At 34.4% G+C, this 22,297-nt stretch overlaps 1 protein-coding gene across 1 annotated transcript; it reads left to right on the top strand.

Moving 5' to 3' along the window:
- The first annotated feature begins 17,219 nt into the window (after window positions 1–17,219).
- Window positions 17,220–21,535, top strand: LOC112800505 (casein kinase II subunit alpha-2). Its single transcript, XM_025842822.3, has 10 exons — window positions 17,220–17,814; window positions 17,920–18,049; window positions 18,344–18,538; window positions 19,126–19,283; window positions 19,834–19,924; window positions 20,114–20,179; window positions 20,657–20,739; window positions 20,847–20,910; window positions 20,986–21,054; window positions 21,202–21,535. Exons 1-10 carry the CDS (start codon window positions 17,459–17,461, stop codon window positions 21,259–21,261), a joined length of 1,272 nt encoding a protein of 423 aa, XP_025698607.1. The 5' UTR covers window positions 17,220–17,458; the 3' UTR covers window positions 21,262–21,535.
- The last annotated feature ends 762 nt before the right edge of the window (window positions 21,536–22,297 follow it).

Here is a 22,297-nt window from a genome sequence, read left to right as displayed (position 1 = left end):
TAGACAAATCATCCAATCAAGTCAAATTTCAGATCACGTGATTGAATGCCTTATAAGGAAAATTGTAAATCCTTTAGTTGGTACAAATGTTGCTGAAAATCCTTTAGTTGGTACAAATGTTGCTGAAAATGTGTGTTTGGATTACAGTTTGTAAATGGGAGTTTGTATAAAATTAATTTTGCAAACTTGATTTTGATGAAAAGTAAGTTTATATTGAAGTGACTTATGTTTGGCTATTTTTGTATCAAAATGAATTATAGTAAAATAAATATTGTTTTGATTATATTATTCAAAATCACTTTTAGATGAAAAATTATTAAAATAGACATCAATTAAAATAATTTTTTTATATTATCCAGTTATTTTAATTTAGATATTTGGATAATTTTATTAATTAATTTTATAATAAAATTAACATTTATTTATTAAAATAAAAAATAACATATAAAAATTAACAAAATATATTTTATATTAAAAATAAGAAATATAAATTATATAAATAAGAGTATTTAATCAAATATATTATATTTTTTAAATTTTAAATATTAACGTGAAAATGTTAATTTAGTATTCTTTTACGTTGTATTTTTGTTTTAATATTCTCAATAATCTTATTCTTAATATTATTTTGGAATTCATCGTTTATGATTTTATTAATACTTATGATTAATCTTTTATTTAATTTATCTTTTTTTAATGGGATCATAATTTATATTATAAAAAAATTACAATAAAAAATTGTATATACCATAATTATAATTATACAAAAGAATACTAAAAACAATACAATTAAATATTTATCCTGGTAGAGATGGAAACAAATCTAAAAATTTTTAATGATGTATTTTATATAGTATATTTTTAGTTCTTTTAATATTCTTTTTTAGTACCTATAGTTTTTTATTATTATTATTATTTATGGTTAATTTTTTGTTTAATTTATTTTACCTGTGATCAATAAATCATATTATGAAAAGATAATAATAAATATAATATACAAAAATCACAATTATAAGAGTGTATAATGTCAAATAAAAATTTAACAAAAAATAAAAATAATAAATAATAGAAAAAGAGAGTTCATATAAGGAGAAATAATAAGAATTCCATAAATAATACAATAACATGTTGAAGGATAAAATTGGTAAAGAAAAAATAGATGTTTAGTGTAAATGGCTAAAAGTCCGTTAGTGAAACGCAGAAGCTAGAAATTGTTGCTTCTGGCAAAACTTGGATTTGACATCAAAATCACTTCTGCGTTTGCCAAATCAAAAGTTAGCCAAACAAAAAATTGAAACTTTCGATAAGCTTAAACGTGCTTTTTCTCTTGAAACGGGTTTGCCAAATACACCATTTTTCAGTTTTTTTGTTGTGATATATATGAATGGATGCCCATTTAAGACATTGTGACTTTCTTCAGGTTAACTTTTTCAATAGAGAATTTCAATTTCTCAAGAAAGACTAAGCTTTATGAAGCTTTGAAAAAGAATACATTGTACAAGTATAAATAGAAAGAGGGTCTGAAGCATAGTACGTACAGCAATAATAAAAACTAAAATATTCCCTCTCTCTTTTTTTATTATAAAGCACTTATTTACTTTTCTCTTACTACTAATATAATATTAATATATTATCTTTATAGTAGTATAATAGTATTTTATACTTTATTTTACTTCTTCTTTATTTATTTATTTAGTTATTTTATAACATTTTTTGTTTGAAAATTTTAATATATACAATTTCAAGACTCTATTTAGAAAATATTTTTTTAAAATGAGAAAAATTATAAATGATAAAATAAAAAATTATTTATTATTGAATTTATAACTTTATCATATGTATATTTTATTATCTGAATTAAATAGTGATTATTTTTTCACTTTTCATTTTATTAACCTTTTTAGGTTATAGAAAAAGTTGAGTCTTCTAGTTATATATATATATATATATATATATATATATATATATATATATATATATATATATATATATATATACTCTTTTCATTTATTTTTTTTAACAAAGATTTCTAAGATTGAGATTTGATGAAGTATTTTTAAATTTCATATAATTTTAAATTATGTAAATTCAAATGTTTCAATTGAGTTATTGTTAATTATAAAATCTTTTATTTAAATGAAGTAACTATATTACTTGGAAATATAAAATTCTTTACATGGGTAAGGTAATTAAATTATCTCTAATAGTTTGGTTTTTCCTATTTAATATAGTTGTCTTTCTTCTTTGTTAATTTTAAGTGAGATGAAGAAGAGGAGCCTGAGGAGGAATTAAACTCCTTTATTCTATTACGGTTGGGAATTAAAACCTCCTATTTTTAACTCATTTTTTTTTGTTTTTTATGAAAATTCTTTGATTTTAACTAAAAAAAATTATTTGAAAATTTTTTTTTAATAAAAGAGCTCAATACAATAAGGCGAAACAAAAAAGTACAAAATATAACATACAGATAAAAATCTTACAAAATAAAAGTAAAGAATTTAATTCATAGTCATCTTTAGTATTGTCATGAACAATCGTTAGGTTCAACATTATTTTACTCTGTGTAACTCATAAACGACCTTTCAATAACATTCGCTACTCCTGTTTCTTATCTCCTGAATATTCTGTTATTCCTTTTCATTCATATATTCTAGATAATAAAAAAATTCAATTAGCCACCTTTTCCTTTCTTCCTTTCTTACAAGCACTCCTGACCAACTCTTAAAATATTGTTTAATTGACCCTATAATAATCCATAATCTGTCATAGGCAATCAATCATGCACACCACACTTGACAAGTAAACTCACAACCAATAAACAAGTGGTAAACAATTTTAACATCCTTTTTACATAACACACATATATTATCATTCATATCGATAACGTCTAACCTACATAATCTCTCCTTAGTATTAACCCTACCAATTAATACAAACAAAGTAAATAACTTAATCTGGGTGGTGGTAATAAACTCCTCCATATATGTAGAACTAGTAAAATTGTAGTTAGTACTATCATTTGGGAGAATTTTCGCCTGCAAAACCTGCACAAATGAATTAGTAGAATAATCTCCTGATTTATCAAAATTTCATACAAGACGGTCCTCTCTCTCAGTCGTTAATTTGACTGATTGTAGAACCCCATGAAGTTAGTTAACTAGTTCTAACTCCCATTGAAATAGTTCCCTCCTTCACTAGAAATTTTATATCCGCTATAACCCATCCCAAAACTCACAATCCCCTATAATAGATCTATTTTGGTTTGAGACCGAGAAAAGCCTTGGAAAAGAGTCTTTTAACACACCACCTGGTAACCAATTGTCCTCCCAGAACCGGATACTTCAACCATTCCCAATCTCCAAAGATAGTTCGAGGATTGTTTTATCTCTCACCTCCTGCTCTTTAATCTGTAACTGATAAATATCCTTCCATAAACCCTCTCTTGTAGGTAGAGACTAATGAAAAAGCAATACACTATAATTTAAGCTATTGGAGTCCTTATGTGCATCCGGTATACATGCAGGAGGCTGTGTTCAAGGTGTATGAGGTGAAGTATCCACCAATACTAGACAAGAAGCTTTGGTCGGAGTGGCATGGGACACGGCTGCGTCCTAATCCAGCCATATGCAGGAAGGCTACTAGCAGACCTATTTTCACCAGGTTTCATAATGAGATGGATGAGGGTGAGCGCCAAGAGAAGAGGTGTGGTCTATGCTGAAAAATTGGTCATACCCAGAGAGGATGTCCAAACAAACCTACAGATGAGGCTTAGCTTAGTGTTGCCACTTTGTTGGTTGTTATTTGTGATTATTGTTTGTGTAGTTCCTTTAATTGTTCACTTTATTCTTTGTTTACTTTGGTTGTTTTGAAACTGAATGTTAGATTATATGTGTTTACTTTGATTATTTTGTACTCAAATGGTAGGTTCTTTTTTTATGTCGTTCATATTGTACTTGAATTCTAAATTTAAAATACAACAGCGTAACACATTTACATAAAATATACAAAGAACATAAAAAATGTCTCATAAACTAAATAACAGAGATAGCACAAGTTACATCAACGATGCATGCAAACATAAATAATGTTACCAAAATACAACTTTAACAACATATGAAATAACATAGAGTAACAGTATAACAACATCATCGGTGCTGGTCACCTAGGTAATGCAGGCGACAGTGACGGATCCAGAAAATTTTATCCATGGAGGCAAAATATATATAATATAATAATAATTTTTATAATTGTACTATGATATTATAAAATATGACTACTCATCAAATTATTTAACAAACAAATTAAAATAATAAAATAATAATTTAAAATAATAACAAATAATTTAAAATTATTCCATTCTTCTGAGTTTTATGTTTTGAAAAGATTGAATAATTTTTTCATTATCAATACAATTAAATATCTCTCTTTCTATATATGTGACTAAACACTCATTTAAAAATTTATCTTCCATACGATTACGAAGCCAGCTCTTTATGATATTCATAGCAGAAAAAGTCCTTTCAACTGATGCAGTTGCTACAGGCAAAACTAAAGCTAACTTCAAAAGAAAAAACACTAATAGATAAACAATAGTTTTTCGAGTCTCAACCAATTTCTCAGAAAGAGTACCAATCCCCTTTATGTTTGAGAATTGATCATCAGAAAGCACATCTAATATGAAGTTCTCAAGTTGACTATCAAGTGCCAAAAGTTGAGTGGAAGAAAATTATAATGGATAGAATTGAGCTAATTGGATCAACTTCTCCTTATTAAACACAAAAAATGAGTGTCTTGGATTCAAACAAGCTATACAAAAAAGCAATTCAGTATTCACCTCTGTAAAACGATTGTTGAGTTCTTGAAGTTGTCTATCAACTACTTGATAGAATATCTCAACTTGAAAATCATGCAAATTTGAGATCTTTTGAGCTTTGTGTCTTGATCTTTTTTGTAGCACAAATATATCATCCATTTTTGGAACAGTAATATTATGTTTGTCACAAAACAACAAGACTTCATCAAGTAAAAGAGACCAACCATCATCTCTTATATTTTGCAACTGTTGCTTAAACACTTTAACCAATGTCATAGCATTTATAATGTCTTGATCATTCCTTTGTAACGCTTGAGATAACTCATTAGTAACTCTCAAGATATTTTTTATCAAGTGTAAGTTAAAAATGAATTCAAATGATTGAATGACATTCAATAAATGACATGCTTCAGCTCTTTGTTCTGAATTATTTCTATCTTCCTCAACATATTCAAGAACATTGACCACGAAAGAAAACAAGAAAATTAATCTAAGTATAGTTCCATAGTGTGAACCCCATCTAGTGTCCCCAGCTCTCTTTAAAGCCATTTCTTGATTCAAACCACGTCCACTAGAAATTTCTTCACTTTGTAATGCTTCAACTGTCTTAATCATCTGACTATCACAAAGCATATCTCTTCATTTACACAAAGCTCCAACAACATTGCACAAATTAGTTAACAAATTAAAAAGCAAAGCGATTTCAACTTGATTTTTGTAACCATTACAAGAGCTAACTAAAGTTAGTGGGCAAAGCAATGTACATAGAAAGCATAAGAATTTTCTTTCAATATCAAAATTTTCAAACCATTAAATTCTCCTTGCATATTACCTGCACCATCATATCCTTGTCCACGTATTCTTGATAAACTTAAATTATATGTTCTAATAATGACTCCAATGCTAATTTTAGAGATAAAGCATTGGTATTAGAAACATGAACAAGACCAAGAAATCCCTAACTTGTCCTTCTTTGTTCACATACCTTAAACAAACTGACATTTTTGAAAGCACGATCAATCTCTTCATTATGTTGCACAAGAAAGTTTAGAAGTTCCAAAAAATTTCTTTGTTTAACAGAATCATCTATCTCATCGTTACTACGAAAGGCCAATCCTTGTCGCAAAAGAAATCTGATACAATCAATTGTGGCTGTCAAGTAAATTTGATAATTTTTTTTAGCTTGCTCAGATTGTTTTTCAATAGCAACACTAATGTGTTGTTTTGGCTTTATAAGTGCTTCACATTTTCTCCAAGCTTGATTATGAGCACTATCATGAATCCTAACATGAGTTTGTAGTCTCTCTTTTTTTTCTAATTTGAAAAGCCATTAGTTACAAAAGCATCACCACCTTCAGTCTTAGGTTTCATAAGATAACAACAAAGACAAAAAAATAGCATCTTTTGATATACTATACTCTAACCAGTTGCCATAGTCATCAAACCAATTTGGATTAAATTTTCAAAAAGAAGAACCACAAGCAGTTTGTGGAAAATCATGAGTCCTTGGTTGACAAGGACCTTTTTGCAAATATGCACACCTAACTTTGTCTCTGTCATTCGGATGATAACTTAAAATCTTTGGTCATTGTCCTGGATCTGCTATAAGACTCTCTACTTCGAATTCTAAAAACATCCTTTTGTTAGAAGAGGTCGACAAATTGTTTTAGGATCCAACCTCCAATGATGACGTTCTTTTGAAATATTTTCCCGTTACTAATAGGATAAAATTATAAACCTAAGTTAATTGACTAATATAAATAATTCACAATTCTATACAAATTTAAAAATACAGTATAAAATTATAAATACAAAATTGACAAACATGTGTCATTCAAATTGATTTCCAAATTCCAACAGCAATAACTAATGAACTAAATAACTATAATATCCTAAATTCCTAACTTAAAAAAAGTTAATACACAAAACAATTAACAAACAGATTAAGAAAATCAAAAGCAATTACATAGACAGAACTGAGCTGCAGAAACATAACCCAAGAGGTAATTAACTAAAATCCAATTAACAAATAACAATGATTTATGAATGTATTATGTATGTAATGTACCAAGAAGCAAGACCACAAGAGTGAAGAGTCCAAGACTAAACTGCAGAACCCTGAACTCCATGAGGCAGAACCAAATAGTTGTGCAGCACCCAGCGGCAGAACCAGCAGCACCATGAACTGCTGAAGATAGAACCAAACTGCATTGAAAGAACAAGAAGACAGAAACAGTCAACCTAACGCCGAAGGAACAAGAAGACAGAGCTAGACGAGGATTGAAGCTGTGAAGACTGAGGAAGAACAAGAAGAACGCAAGTGCCGAAGGAACGCAGCGGCAGAATGCAGAACCTGATGCGGGCACGCAGCGATGCAAGGAGAAACTGACGGAGCCGACGCGGGAGAAAAGCTGACTAGGACAACGACAGAGAAACTGGCGGAGTGACGGCAGACGGTTGATGGCAGTAACTCTGGAGGATTGAAGTTTGGAAGCAGAGGTTGGAGGCTAGAGCAGAGGAAAAAAATTAAAAAGGGGGAGAAGGAGAAGGGTTAGTGATTTGGAGCGTGGGGTCAAAATTAATTGGGTAGTGGGGCAAATTAGATATTTCACTAACATCTACTGTTTAATTTTTTCAATTTCACTGGGGGCAGTTGCCCCACTACATATTGAGTACATCCGTTCCTGGCAGGCAATGTCCGGTGCCACATCGTGGAGGCTGTGAGGTCTGCTAGGACGTAGGTCCGGTGGAGGCTGTGGGTGAGGAGAGGGATTTTCCGATTTTGTGACTGAGGTAGTGGCTACTATGGTAGTGGATGATGAGTGACAAACTAACTGTTCGAGTAAGGCACTGTAGCATATGGATGGGGATGATGCTGAGACTGACTAAGTAGAGGACACTGTGGTGGCGGCATCGGCTGGGATAGTGCCATCAAGAGACCATAGTCCACAAATGGTGGTGTCGCATACTGTGCACTGGGTCGGACATGTGTGCCATATGAGGTGCCAGACCCCGGTAAAGTGTACGGTACCCAAACTGTGGTAGACATAGGAGCAAATGACTGCTGATGAACATGCTCTATGCTCTGCTCCTTGCCCGTGCGGAACTGGTCTGCAAGACGATGCATCATGTGCTAGTTGGTGGTACGAATCTAGAATACCTCCTCGACCATCGATGCCTCATGATGGGGTAGTATCCCAATCGTCCCTACCTGCCTATGAATGTAAACCTGATGGTGTAGGTGGTGGTGGAGGTGGAAGAAGGGGTGGTGGTGGTGGAGGCGGTGAGTCATCTTGGTCGCCTGGTATATCACTGTACTCCTTTTGTTTGTGATACTCAGCCTCCTCCTCAGATTCCACGTTCAAGTGCTCCCCACGAGGCCTGACCCTATCCCTCCGTGCACTTTCGCACTTTCTAGCACCCCTCTCTCTCCTGCTAGGCCTCCAGGTGTCCTTCCAAACCACCTTGGCACGCCGATGATGGTCAGGCACATCCCATAGAAGGTGAAGGATGTCTCTCGGCTGGCTGGCAGTATGTTGGATGTCACTGGGTAAGTCCAACAGCCTGGGGTCATCAAGCACATGTTGCCATGATAGGTGTTTAACACGGCAAGCCTGCCGGTACTAATCCCAATACTCCTGTGTAGGCCGATAGTATAACATCCTTGGGAGCTCTGCGCAAAGCTGACGGTGATCCAGAGCTTTAGCGGCGGCAATGGCTTCACAGGGCGACTAGGAGCGGCGGCGACACGCGACGGTGTGGGACGTTGGCGACCACTCCTCCAACTCGCGCTCCTCCTCTCCACCTTGGGCTCGGTGATGGCGACAGCTTGGCGGCGACAAGCTCCCTCTCACGCATTGTCTCTCCTCTCGGTTCAGCCCTGGTTTGCGATGGCATTCTCTCTCCCACTTCTCTTCTACGGCGATGATGAAAAGTGCGACAGCTGGGCATGGCGGCGGCAGCGCTGGACACGGTCTCCCTCTCCCTTCAAATATCTGTCTTCTCTATCTCTACATGTGCGTGTATGTATGTTCTTGTGTGGGTTTTGGGGAAGAAAAGGAAAGGGGGTGGCGGTGGCTAGTTAGGGTTTTGTGTGTTTGATTTTAGAATTAGGGTTTGATTGGGAAAATTGTAAAATTATGAATTTTTGGACAAATTTGAATTTTTGTTAAATTTTAATAAAATTAAGAAATATTGTATTAAATTGAATTCTAAATTAATTCCTTAAAATTATTTTTAAAATATTATTTAATTGTCAATTTACTTGTTGCCTTTTAATTAAGTATTCTCATTTAAAATATAAGATAATATAATTAATTTTCTTTGTTTATAAGAATTAAAGTATTAAATTCCGAAATCTTAATTATTTAAACCAAATCATATAAAATTCTTATTATTTTACATTTGCTAAACTTTATAATTTAAATATAGAAAATAATTCGATAATTATAAAATCAGATAAAACCTTAAATTATTTTAAACTCAATTAATCAAAATTTTCTTTAATTATCTTTAATAAAATAATTTCTAAGATTAAAGTACTTAGTGAATAAATAAATCAAAATTAGCTCTTAATAAGATTTTTCGAAATTTCTAGGTCTTACAAATAGTCTGTGAATGACTGAATGGAGATCGATGTCTCTCTTTAAATTGAGCCCTCCAACCATAATACCACTGCTCAAGTTTGGTAGGCCATCATACGTGCTCGTGCCCGTCCTGTGGTGGTCAGAAACCTATCGACATTGACCAGGATCGCTGGCAATGGCTGTGCCACCAAACTGGCGCTTCACCCGGTCAACATGGTGAAACTCAACGACATTGAAATAGACGAAGAGAACAACAAACATCCATGTCCCCCATTCTGTTTCGTCCTTCAGCCATAGCGGACAGAGGTCCTGCAGTGCAAGGTCGTCGTATAGCGTCCACAGGAACTACAGAATAAGTTGTAAAATAATAATTAGTAATAGGTTCTAAAATAGGATAAGCAATTCATTCCATTGTAACTGAATAAAAGAATCTTGCTTACCTCATCTAACTATAACTGATCCAACGCCCGACGCCATGGAAGGACTCTCTACTCGTTCTGTTGTGCCATACCTATCGACCTGTGGACATTTGTAAGAATAGCAATGCTTCAATTTATCAAACATCATATTGAATTACATAAATGAAGAAGAAGAAAGCCATAAGTAACAATTACTTCGCAGCCATGGGTACATATAAACCTATGGCTCAGGTGGACACTAGTGAAAAAATCTCTAGTATATCCAAGAGACTAGCAGTGGAATGAATTCTGCAATGTCTGTGGTGGCCCGATGTGCTACTGCTAGAGAGCATAGGGAGTGATACGTTAGGACAAGCACCGCGGATCCCCAAGACAGAGCATGACACTTCTAAAAGTCATTAAGTAGTGGCAGCCACCGGAGATGGACCTAATTGTTTGACTTGTCAATCATTAAGTAACCCCCAATCATCAGCAATATGTAACACGTTGTGTACTGTTAGAGGGTGTCTGGATCAGCAGTATTGGGCATCTGCCAGAGTCCTTCCTGAAGCCATGTCAACTTGAGGGAGAAAGACTCCTTCCTCTTCGCACCCTGCTGCTGAACTGCAGGAGGCCTGACACCAAGTAGCTGCTCCACCAACTCCCAGGTCTCGCTCCCATACCATGTGTGAAAATCCCAGAAGCACCCATCCGCTGGCTCTCCATGCGCGTGTAACCTAAGGTGGTATGCAATGTTCTGCAAGGTGATAGTGCACTCACCCCATGGCATGTGAAAAGTGTGGATCTCAGGACTCCAGCGCTCCACGAATATCGTGATCAGGGAGTTGTCAAACACGAAGTTCTTGAGTGGCACTATGTCGCAAAAGCCAGCCTCCCTCAAGTAGAGGACAATAGCGTCCGGTGGTATAAGTGTGTGACTCACTCGTCTCGGAAGAAGCAGGCAAAGCCTCTGATAAAAAATAAAAACCTGAATTAGAAATCTATAAAACTATCAAAGTTAACAAAATTAATAAACATATAAACATTAACATAACAAATTAATTTAACTTATAAATAAATTAGTTTAACAAATAACTAGAAACGTGTACTTAATAAATTAATTTAAATAAAGATATTTATTTAAATAATTAATCACTAAATTAATAAATATCGAGTTAATATATTAATTTAAACAAAGATATTTAATTAAATAATTAATAACTAAATTAATAAGCATTGACTTAATAACTTAATTTAAATAAAAACAAAATTAAATTAACATTTACTTAACAAATTAATTTCACTAATACCTAAAATCATACCCTATCAATTAACCCTTGCTAACAATGCATTCATCCAATTATGGCTACAAATACATGCTCTAATATAAACATAAAAAAAAACAACACTAACATCGAAGTCGGTTGTCCCAACAATGTGCCATGTCACGTTCAGTCGATTTATATCTGCATCACGTGTATCTGCGTGCGTCATAATTGCCAAGTAATTTGATATTATGATTAAAAAATGGTAGAAGTTAGAGAAAAGTTGAAGAAATGGATGAAATAACTTCTCAAAGGGCGTTGTAAACGAATTCTATATATAGGCACCTCCTCTCTTATCTCGTTTACACTGTAAACAATAAGGGTGTAATCGGTTCAATTTGGTTCGATTTTGGACCAAAAATTAGGGGTGTACATGGGTTGGGTAAAACCGAGTTTGATGTGACCCAGACCCGGCCCGAAATATATACCGGGCCTATTTATTAGACCCGAACCCGACCATAGATCCGATGAAACCTATACACTTTCGGGCCATGATTATATCGGGTAAAAACCAGGTGAAAATCGGGCCGTTAACATTACATTACCTTGATACCTTCTCATAAGCTAGCATGTGAAAATATCCAAATTTGCAAGACTCCAACCATAATTTGACATCGTAAAATTTATTTAGAAAAATATAACAAGAACCAACTCTTCTCTAAAATTAAAGTATAACCATAATCAATACTAATATTGTCTAATAACACCAAATATTTAAATCAATACAAATAACACAATATTATACATTAATTAGTCTAAAATCTTATACATTTTAAATATAAAATATTAACTTATAGTTTGCATACCTAATTCAAGTAATTAATGCATACCTAATTGAAAATTTAAACATAAATCAAATTTCTTTTTTGCATATCTAATTCAAGTTTCTCAAACTCCTCAATAAGCTCCTCAAAAGCAGTTGTTATTGGAGAAGCACAAAGCTAATTTTGTGTACAAATTAATGCCTCAACTGTCTTTGGAGTTAAAAAACTTCTATAGTTGTTAAAGAACTCCTATATAAACATAACAATGAACAATAGAATATAGCAATTTTATTTAATTTTTATTCAAACTCGTCAACCTAACATTATCAACTGATAACAATAAAAAATTCAAAAGTTTCCAACAGACCAGCAACAACAACAAAATTATAGTCATAATTGAGAAGTTTCCAACAAACGAGCAACAACAACAACAACTTATAACTTATCAACTTATAACATTAAAATATATATATATATATATATATATATTTCCCAACAAACCAGCAACAACAATAACAACTTATAACTTATCAACTTACAAACCAGCAACAACAACAAAATTATAGCCATAATTGAGAAGTTTCCAACAAACCAGCAATAACAATAACAACTTATAACTTATCAAATTACAAACCAGCAACAACAACAAAATTATAGCCATAATTGAGAAGTTTCCAACAGACTAGCAACAACAACTAATAACTTATCAACTTATAACATTCAAAAAAATTGCTTCCAATAAACCAGCAACAGCAACAAATTTTATGCAACAAATTATGAAGATACTAAATTTCCAATAGACTAGCAACAGCAACAACAACAAATTTTATGCAACAAATTAAGGATGATACTAACTTACTAAGTTACTAACCTACCGGCAACAACAACAAGCCAACAATGACAAATTTTATGCAGTAAATTGTGAATATATTAAGTTACTAACCTCAGAAGAAGACATTGTGAGTTACAGGAGTGGGCTCAGACTAGGCTGTTGCTCAGGGATGGAGAGGACTACTCGGCGATGAAGAGGAACTGCTCTTCGACGGATACTGCTGCTCAGTGACTGAGACTGCTACTAGGCGACGGAGAAGAACTGCTCAGCTTAGGGTCTTGCTGCAACGGCGCCGACTGGATAACGGTACAGACTAGACGATGGCGCAGACTAAACGATGGTGTGAATTGCTACAATTGCGATAATGGTATGAACGCGGGCTAGACGACGGCGCTCTCCAACGCCTGCAACGAAGATGACTAGCTGACTGCTACAGTTGCGACTTGTGACTGGAGGTGGAGGATGGCAGCAGCTCTCTCCTCTCTGGCTCTTTGGTTCTCTCATGCTCTCATTCTCTTAGGCATGGAGGAGGAAGATGGAGATGTGAGTTCACTGAGTGTGGCTTGTGGGTTGTGGCTGCGGGAAAGGAACTGAGAAGTAAGGAAGGGATTCGGGATTTTGTTATTAGGTTAAAGAGTAAATTGGTAAAAGGAAACATTATTGAACCATTACTTTGGTTTGGTTCAGTTCGGTTTGGTTTCTGCCGAGCCAACCAAAAATTGAACCGAACTGATCGGTTTGATTAGAAAAAAACCAAAAAAACTAATTTTTCGATTTTTCATTCGGTTGTTGTAAATTTCGATCTGGTTCGGTAACTTACACCCTAGTAAACGAGATAAGGTCGTTACACATCACGTGTAGAAATGTGATATGATCACATCATTTCGTGCCTTATCTCGTTTACAGTGTAAACCAGATACGTGTATTCTTATTTCATTTATACTGTAAACGAGATAAGAGATATGATGAATTTTCGTAAAAATGCTACAAATTATATATTTTGATAAAAAAATTATTTCTTATTTATTTAAAAAAATTTCAAAATTCTTCCATAATAGACAATATTCATTTGAAAACCACCACCACCACTTAAATAGAAGAGCTGTATCCCAAAGTACTGTATCCCCCACTCCCAATCCTCCTAACTTTTTTGGAGCTTGCACTATATCCCACTTCATTAAGGGATCTGATGCTTGCCATCCTCGTTATTCCACAAGAACTTTCTTTGCAATGAGATTAACTTCTCTGCTACTGCTATTGGTATTTTCTACAAGTTTAGATAGTATACTAGCAAACTATTAAGCACTGATTTAATAAGGACCAGCTTACCCGTATTGTTGAGGGTTTTCGCTTTCCATGTCTTGACAAGTCGCGGATTCACTTCCAGTGAAATTCCAAGATATTTAACTGGAAAAGATGCTTCCTTACACCCTAGCAAACTACACATTCCCTGCGTCCACTCTCGTTAACAATTAATTGAAATCAAGATGGATTTATCAAAATTGATACTCAAGCCAGACATCACCTCAAAACACTGCAAGATTCTCTTGTAATTTCTGATAGTGAGACAATTCAATATTGTCCCTTCCAACCAACCATGGAAAAATCCTTCTATTTCTCACTGCCTCACCTACCATCCTATGAAACACATTAACAACCAGAACAAAGAGAAATTGATAAAAAGGATCACCTTGCCTTAAGTCTCGTTCCATCTTAAAGGATTTAGATGGCGACCCATTAATTAAAATCGGCATAGACGCCGTGCAAACACATTTCTAAACCCATCCTCTCAATCTATGACCAAATTCCATCTTCTGGAGGACAATATCTACAAAGTTCCACTTGACTCTATCATATGCTTTTTGAAAATGCAACTTAATTATTGCTAAGCTCTTCTTCCCCGTTTACTGCAACAGCCCAGACCACCTGCTAGCACGATATTATTTGCTTTGGCACACAAGACCTCACGGTTTTGTCTTTGGCGATAGGGATGATAGCCGAAGCTCCCCACACTCACTCGTCGAAATGCGTCATGCTAGGGAGAGGTATCCACACCCTTATAAGGCATACTTCGTTCTCCTCCCCAACCGATGTGGGACCTTATAATCCACCCCCAAGGGAGCCCAGCGCCCTCGCTGGCACATCGATCCCTGTCCTGTGGTAGTTAGGAACCTATCAACGTTAATTAGGTCCCCTGGCAATGGTTGCTCGTTATTAAACAGGCGCTTCAACTGGTCGATATGGTAAAATTCAACTATGTTGAAGCAAACGAGAGGAACAACAGATATCCATGTCCTCCACTCCGCCTCATCATTTAGCCATAGTGGGCAGATGTCCTGCAGTTCTGGGTCGTTGTAGGGCGTCCACAGGAACTACAATCATCCGTGACAGGTGCTAAAATAGTATAAGTAATTTATGCAAGCGTAACCGAATAGAAGGGTAACTCGCTTACCTCATCCAACTGTAATTGATCCAATGCCCGACACCATCGTAAGACTCTCTGCTCGTGCTGGTCCTTGCTCTGTTGTGTCATACCTATTAACCTATGGATATTTGCAAGAATAACCACGATTCAATTCATTGCACATCATATTGAATTACATAAACGATGAATAATAAAACCGTAGTGAACAGTTACCTCATAGCCATGGGGTACATGTAAACTTGTCGCTCAGGTGGACACCACTGGAAAAATCTCCGGTATATCCCAGATACTAATAGAGGAGTACATCTTGCAATGTCTGTGGTAGAATGGTATGCTGCAGAGCATAAGGAGTGGTATGTCCATGCTAGCACCGTAGATCCCCAAGACAGAGAACTGCACCTCTAAAAGTCATCTAGTAGTGGGAGCCACCGGAGATGGACTTGATTATTTGACTTATCAGTCATCAGGTAAACCCTAATCATTAACAATATGTAGCACCTCGTGTACTGTCAGAAAATGGCTGAATCATCAGTATCGGGCATCTGTTGGAGTCGTTCCTAAAGCTAAGCCATCTTGAGGGAGAACGACTCCTTCCTTTGCGCACCCTTCTGCTGGACTGCAAAAGACTAGGCACCAAGTAGCCGCTCCACCAACTCCCAAGCCTCAGTCTCGTACCATGTGTTGAAATCACTAAAGCACCCACCCACTGGCTCTCTATGCGCACGTAGTTCGAGGTGGTATGCGACGTCCTGTAAGGTGATGGTGCACTCACTCCATGGCCGTAATCAGGGAGTTGTCAAACACAAAATTTCTGAGTGGCAGCGTGTCGTTGAAGCCAGCCTCCCTCAAGTAGGAGACAATGGTGTCCGATGGTGGGAGTGTGTGGCTCACTCTCTTGGGAAGAAGTAGGCGAGACCTCTAGTAAACAATAAAAAACTCAAATGAGAAATGTATAAACCTATACAAATTTTAAAGTAAAAAAATTCTCCCAATAAACGTTTACATAACAAATTAATTTAAATTATAAGTAAACTAGTTTAATAAATAACTACAAACATTTACCTTATAAATTAATTAAAATAAAAATATTTACTTAAATAATTAATAACTAAATTAATAAATATCTATATAATTTAATTTAAATAAAAATATTTAGTTAAATAAATAATAACAACATTAATAAACCATTTCCTTCATAACTTACATTAAATAAAAATATTTATTTAAATAATTAACAACAAATAAATCATCATCTTAATAACTTAATTTAAGTAACAACAAATTTAAATAAAGTAATTTACTTAAATAATTAATAACTACAAATATAATCATCTTGTTACTTAATTAAGTTAACTAAAAATATTCAGTTAAATAATTAATAACTAAACTAATAAACATGTGCTTAATAACTTAGTTTAAAGAAAAACAAACCTAATAAACATTTAAATAATAAATCCATTTCACTAATACCTAAAATCATACCCTATCATTTAAACTATTGCTAACAATATATTTATTCGCTTAACATATACTGCATTACTAACTTTTATAAAAATATCTTAAGTATGGCTATATATATATATATATATATATATGTTTTAACATAAATATAAAAAAAAAACAACTAACCTATTCCCGCGATGTGCCATGTCGTGTTCACTCAGTTGATGTCCATATCTTGTGCATCGGTGTACGCCATAATCTCTTAGTAATTCGATAATATGATTAAAAAATGGTAGAAGTGAGAAAAAAGTTGAAAAAGTAGATATAATATGGACTCAAACAGGTCTCCTCTATTCTTATATTGTTTATATTGTAAATAAAATAATAGTGCATTTCGTTTACAATATAAACGAGATAAAATATACCGTGTATTTTCATAAAAATGCTATAAATAAGATATTTTGGTAAATAAAATATTTTATTTATTTAAAAAAATCCTCTTGATTTTTGGTATTTACTTATAGGTCATCTAAATTTTTTATAAAACATAAATAAAATATTCGAATAAATTTACCACTTGGAATAAAAATAAATTTTAATAATTATTTATGAAAAAATATTGCTAAGTGAAGAAGATTACAAGAACAATCTCCTTTGTTTTCAAAATGCAATTCAAACAATCTCCTCGAGGCTCGAATATCATTTCTAATTTTATTTTTGGAAATAATAAGTTTTTAAACTGAAAACAAAAGTGGAAGAAAGAGAAGAGGAGGGTTTGAGTTTGGAATATCATAAAAATGCTTTTCAGCTGCAACATTTATGCCATTCCCGATTTGTATTGATTTGATTTTGATTTTGATTTTGATTTTTTGATGGCCATAAGGCCCTTCCAATTCCAATCTTCCACCTTCTCCCGCGATACTTTCCTTTCTCTTTTCCGCACTTACCACCATCTTCATCTTCCTTCTTCTTCTTCCTCCTCTTTCCCCACTCTCCCCTCCATTCTCCTCCTCCGCAGCTTCGCCGCCTCCGCGCCATCTTCATTCTCTCGCCGCAACCGCTCTCATCCTCCTCCTCCTCCACCACCACCACCTGACACCCTGGCGCAGAAGATTGGAAAGTCCACTCGCCGCCCCAGCGCCACCTCCAAGGCCAGGATTTATGCCGATATCAACGTCGTCCGTCCCAAGGAATATTGGGACTATGAAAATCTCACCGTCCAGTGGGGGTAACAATAATCATATTTATTATTATTAATACTTTTATTTCATTTCCTATTTCCTATTTTGTTTATTTAATATCTGTTTAAAAAAATTGTGTTCATGAGTTGCAGGGAGCAAGATGACTACGAGGTTGTGAGGAAGGTGGGAAGAGGGAAATACAGTGAGGTCTTCGAGGGCGTTCACTCCACCAATAATGAAAAATGCATCATCAAGATCCTCAAACCCGTCAAGAAGAAAAAGGTGAATCCAATCCCTACACCAATTGCAGTTTGTATTCACTAATATGACTGCTATTTTTAATTTAAAGCAACGCTGCTGTTTTCAGTTTTAATATACTTTTTCATTTCATTCCATTCTCATACGGCAATGAATGCTGTGCTGGGGCTTCAATAGCCAACTTTGGTCCAGTAGTTCATTTAGTTTGTTGTTAAATTTCTAATTTCAAACCTGTAAGATGTTACCCTTTCCAATAGTCCAATACTCTGGTTGTCTATATAAATTTGTACATCTTATAAGTTGTTATTCTGGTTGCAGATAAAGAGGGAGATCAAAATATTGCAAAATCTTTGTGGAGGTCCCAATGTTATAAAGCTGCTTGACATTGTTAGGGACCAGCAATCAAAGACCCCAAGCCTTATATTTGAATATGTCAATAACACTGATTTTAAAGTGCTCCACCCCACCCTGTCAGATTATGATATCCGATATTATATCTATGAACTTCTAAAGGTAAGTTTTATATTCTATTGGTTGTCTAAGTTCAGCTGTTATATCTTATTTTTGCAGTCATTATTTGTTTTGACATATTTCTGGACACTATGTATGCGGATGCTTTGTGGAAAATTCAGTTATGATTTTTGTATTTTTCTTTATCGTGAAATATTAGAAAGTGACTGGGTTATTGCTGCATAGCTCTTTGACAGCTTCTTCTGCATTAATCTGACGTGTCCATACTCATTTTGGATGGTTTACTGCAATCCAAAGTATCAGCTATTAGTACAGGCTGTGTTGTATTAGGTCATTAACTATAGAGTGTTTCAGAGATGTTTGTATTGCAAATGATATATGCTAATATGTTGCCCCATAATTGTCATTCATTGACCGTTCATACTGAGCTGATTTCTTCTTTGTTTATCAACGCCTAGTCAGGATGGTTAGCTTGCAAAAAGCTACCATAGACATTCCTATGTTCCACTGCATGATGTTCCTTACTCTGTATTTTTCCACTGATTTATGATTCTTAAACTTCATAGCTTATGATTTTTTGCTGTCAACTGCATTAGCAACCGCTAAGTTTTATGAATATTTTCTTACAGGCACTGGATTATTGCCACTCTCAAGGAATCATGCATCGGGATGTAAAGCCGCATAATGTAATGATTGATCATGAGCAGCGGAAGCTTCGCCTAATAGATTGGGGGCTTGCAGAGTTTTATCATCCTGGGAAAGAATATAATGTCCGCGTTGCCTCCAGGTTTGTTATGTCTCTTTATTGGCTTCCTTTGTGGTATTTATAAATGTAGAAAATATCTCCTCTGATAGATGCAATAAAAGAATGAATTGGTTGAGGTTTAAAATAGGTTGTAGAGTGGCTTGTAAGGAAGTTGATTTTGATTTTTGAAAATCACTTCCATTGCTTATGAATAATGCATAGCAGGAAAATAGACTTTTTCCCTAAATGCACTTGTAATATCAGTATCTACTAAGTTGATATTTAGTCTTTGAAGACAATACAATCAAGGCAACGGGATATTGGGAACTACTACGGTGTTCAGCTTCTTGATGCTTCAGTGACAAAGTACCAAGATTATGGTCACTAACAACTCACTCACCCTCTTGTGTATGTGCACGAAGACTAGTGCTTTTCTCTTTTCCTTTTTGGCACTGAAAACTCAGTTTCCTGTCTACCACCTTGTGTTTATTCGAATATGATTTTGTAATTTTTGTGAAATATTTAACTTATTACTTACTCTTGAGAAACTACTATTTTGTAAATCTTCCCTTTATGCTTGCATTGTTTGCAGATATTTCAAAGGTCCTGAACTTCTTGTTGATCTTCAGGACTATGATTACTCTCTTGATTTATGGAGTCTTGGTTGTATGTTTGCTGGAATGGTAAGTTATCCACTTTCATTAAAATGCAATTTGATTGTTATTTAGGATTTAGTTCTGATTCTTACACTGCATTGGTGACCCTGACATTTGTTTCTTGTCCATAACCATGATGTATCATTTTCTCATTGCAAAGCCAATTTATGGATTGCAGTCTCCTGCTCTGCTTATTGTGGGGTCGTTTTTTTACAGATTTTTCGTAAGGAGCCATTCTTTTACGGACATGATAACTATGATCAACTAGCCAAAATAGTTAAGGTTGGTAAGGATTTTGAACTTCACTTGGCAGAGTCAGCCAGATTCTTTTGTTTGCTATGCGTTACTTAGGTGATAATTACTTGATGCTTTGCTTTTGCATGTGTCTAATTTTTAACTTTTATTGTTATTGAAAGTTGAAAACTACCAACGTAATTTTCATATTTTCCTTTTTTTCAATTATATTATGTATACCATAATCTGTCCCCTTTCTCTGTTGTGATACTATTGTCTTTTTGTAAAGAAACACAAAGTATCAGTGTTTGCCCTTGAGAATTCATAACATTTAATGTGAAGTCAATCCAAATTATGTTCTATTGTATCTTCAGAACTGAAAGAATATTTTGTTGGTTCATAGTTATCATACAGCAAACGGTCTCCTTATTTATTAAAACTGAATGCGATGGAAATTGTGGATTGATAATATGTTCTCTTGGAAAAAGACTACTTCTTGAAGCTGTTTTTGTCCTGCTGCGATAGGTACTTGGAACTGATGAATTAAATGCGTATCTGAACAAGTACTGCATAGAGTTGGACCCAAATCTAGCAGCACTTGTTGGGAGGTTAATTTCTAGGCTTTATGATTCTTTATTTATGTTACTTCTGTTTTGTAAGTACTAAATATTACTAATTCCAGAAGTTTGAGCTAAGAAAATTTATATTTTGTCAGGTATGCTCGAAAGCCATGGTCAAAGTTTATTAGTGTAGAAAACCAACACTTGGCAGTTCCTGAGGTAGCATGCCGTCTAATTATTCCAGCTTTGATAAATATCTGTATAGCCATTGATTCACATTCTTGGCTTTCATAGGCTATTGACTTTGTTGACAAGTTACTGCGGTATGATCACCAAGATCGACCCACTGCAAAAGAAGCCATGGTAAAGAGCCCAATCTTTTAGCATCTTTATTTTCTGCAAATTTGTAATACGTTCAATGACACATTTCACCCTTCATGCAACATCCTGTATACATCACATGAACTCATTTTCTAGAAATTGAGTAAACAAATGTTTAATGATGTACAGGCCCACCCTTACTTCAATCCAGTTAGAAATGCTGAAAGCAGCAGAACTCATACACATTGATGCTTGTTTGAGATATGGTGCTAGGCCCTTCCTCCTCTGTTTGGCTAAACTCTTAAAGTCTGGTGGAGCATGATTTAAGGAGATTCTCCGTTACCCTGTTGTATAACTCAGGTTACCTAATATCCTATTTTCATTTTTATTATTTCTTTCTATTCGTGATTATTTTTTTGGCATATCTATGTCTCAACGATTTCATTTGTTTGTGTGCTCCAAATTTGGGAATGAGTGTTGATTCAATTTTAATCAAGTCATAAGCATGTGTTCGTTTTGGTTACTTGTCCCTTCGTTGCATTGACTTTTGTAGTCTTCAAAGTGGATGCAATGGAACAAATTTGCTTAGTTAGTTCTATTGGAACAACATAACAAGGTAGCATTTATTTCATTTTATTTTTCTTTTGGATCATTCCTCAACTATCATCGGGTTGAATTGTGGAATATGTGAGAGCCTTGAAGCTTCAGTGGGATATATATTTTGCAGTACACCACATTTTGCATTGGTTTATCGATTGTTCGAATTATGATCAGTGGTTTGACATAACATTTGTGTGCGTCGGTGCATGTATTTTTTCTCGCCAAATTATGGCAAAAAATGGCCAATTCGTGACGCCATCCTCTGCATTATGAATGTACACTGCCAAATTTGTATCCCTCGTCGTTGTCCGAAGTTTTGGAGGTTCATTAATTTAAGGGTTTGCTAGGTCATTTGTTAATGTCACAGCCAATTATGGAAAATTTTGAAGTTTTAATTTAATCAATAAATTAGATATAGAAGTATCAACTTTTTATCTTGTCAATACACACTTTGTCCTATATTAATATCCATTAGAGTATTTATTTAAAAGTGTGATTAAACAAATAGTTTTATAGGAAGATATTTCTCACCTCTTAATTGGAGTAGGTGGCTTTTATTTATAAGAGAGGAGTGTAGATGAAAAAAATCAAATGAGTGATCATGGGCAACCCTCCCAACACCAAAAAAGAGTGGTTTGGAATCCCGAATCTATTATTAGTGTTTTTTCTTTAAAGCCCAACACCA

This window comes from Arachis hypogaea, chromosome 5 (genome assembly GCF_003086295.3).
Source record: "Arachis hypogaea cultivar Tifrunner chromosome 5, arahy.Tifrunner.gnm2.J5K5, whole genome shotgun sequence".
Taxonomy (NCBI): Eukaryota; Viridiplantae; Streptophyta; class Magnoliopsida; order Fabales; family Fabaceae; genus Arachis; species Arachis hypogaea.
The sequence above is the reverse complement of the archived record's forward strand: the minus strand, read 5'-3'. Positions and strand labels throughout refer to the sequence as shown.

What these genes read in the sequence shown, in the direction of transcription:
- LOC112800505 (XM_025842822.3), top strand. Translation starts at nt 17,459, where the DNA reads ATGGCCATAAGGCCCTTCCAATTCCAATCTTCCACCTTCTCCCGCGAT. An exon ending in CTAGCAGCACTTGTTGGGAG is followed by an intron (nt 20,740 to 20,846) that starts GTTAATTTCTAG and finishes ATATTTTGTCAG; the next exon opens with GTATGCTCGAAAGCCATGGT. An exon ending in CCACTGCAAAAGAAGCCATG is followed by an intron (nt 21,055 to 21,201) that starts GTAAAGAGCCCA and finishes AATGATGTACAG; the next exon opens with GCCCACCCTTACTTCAATCC.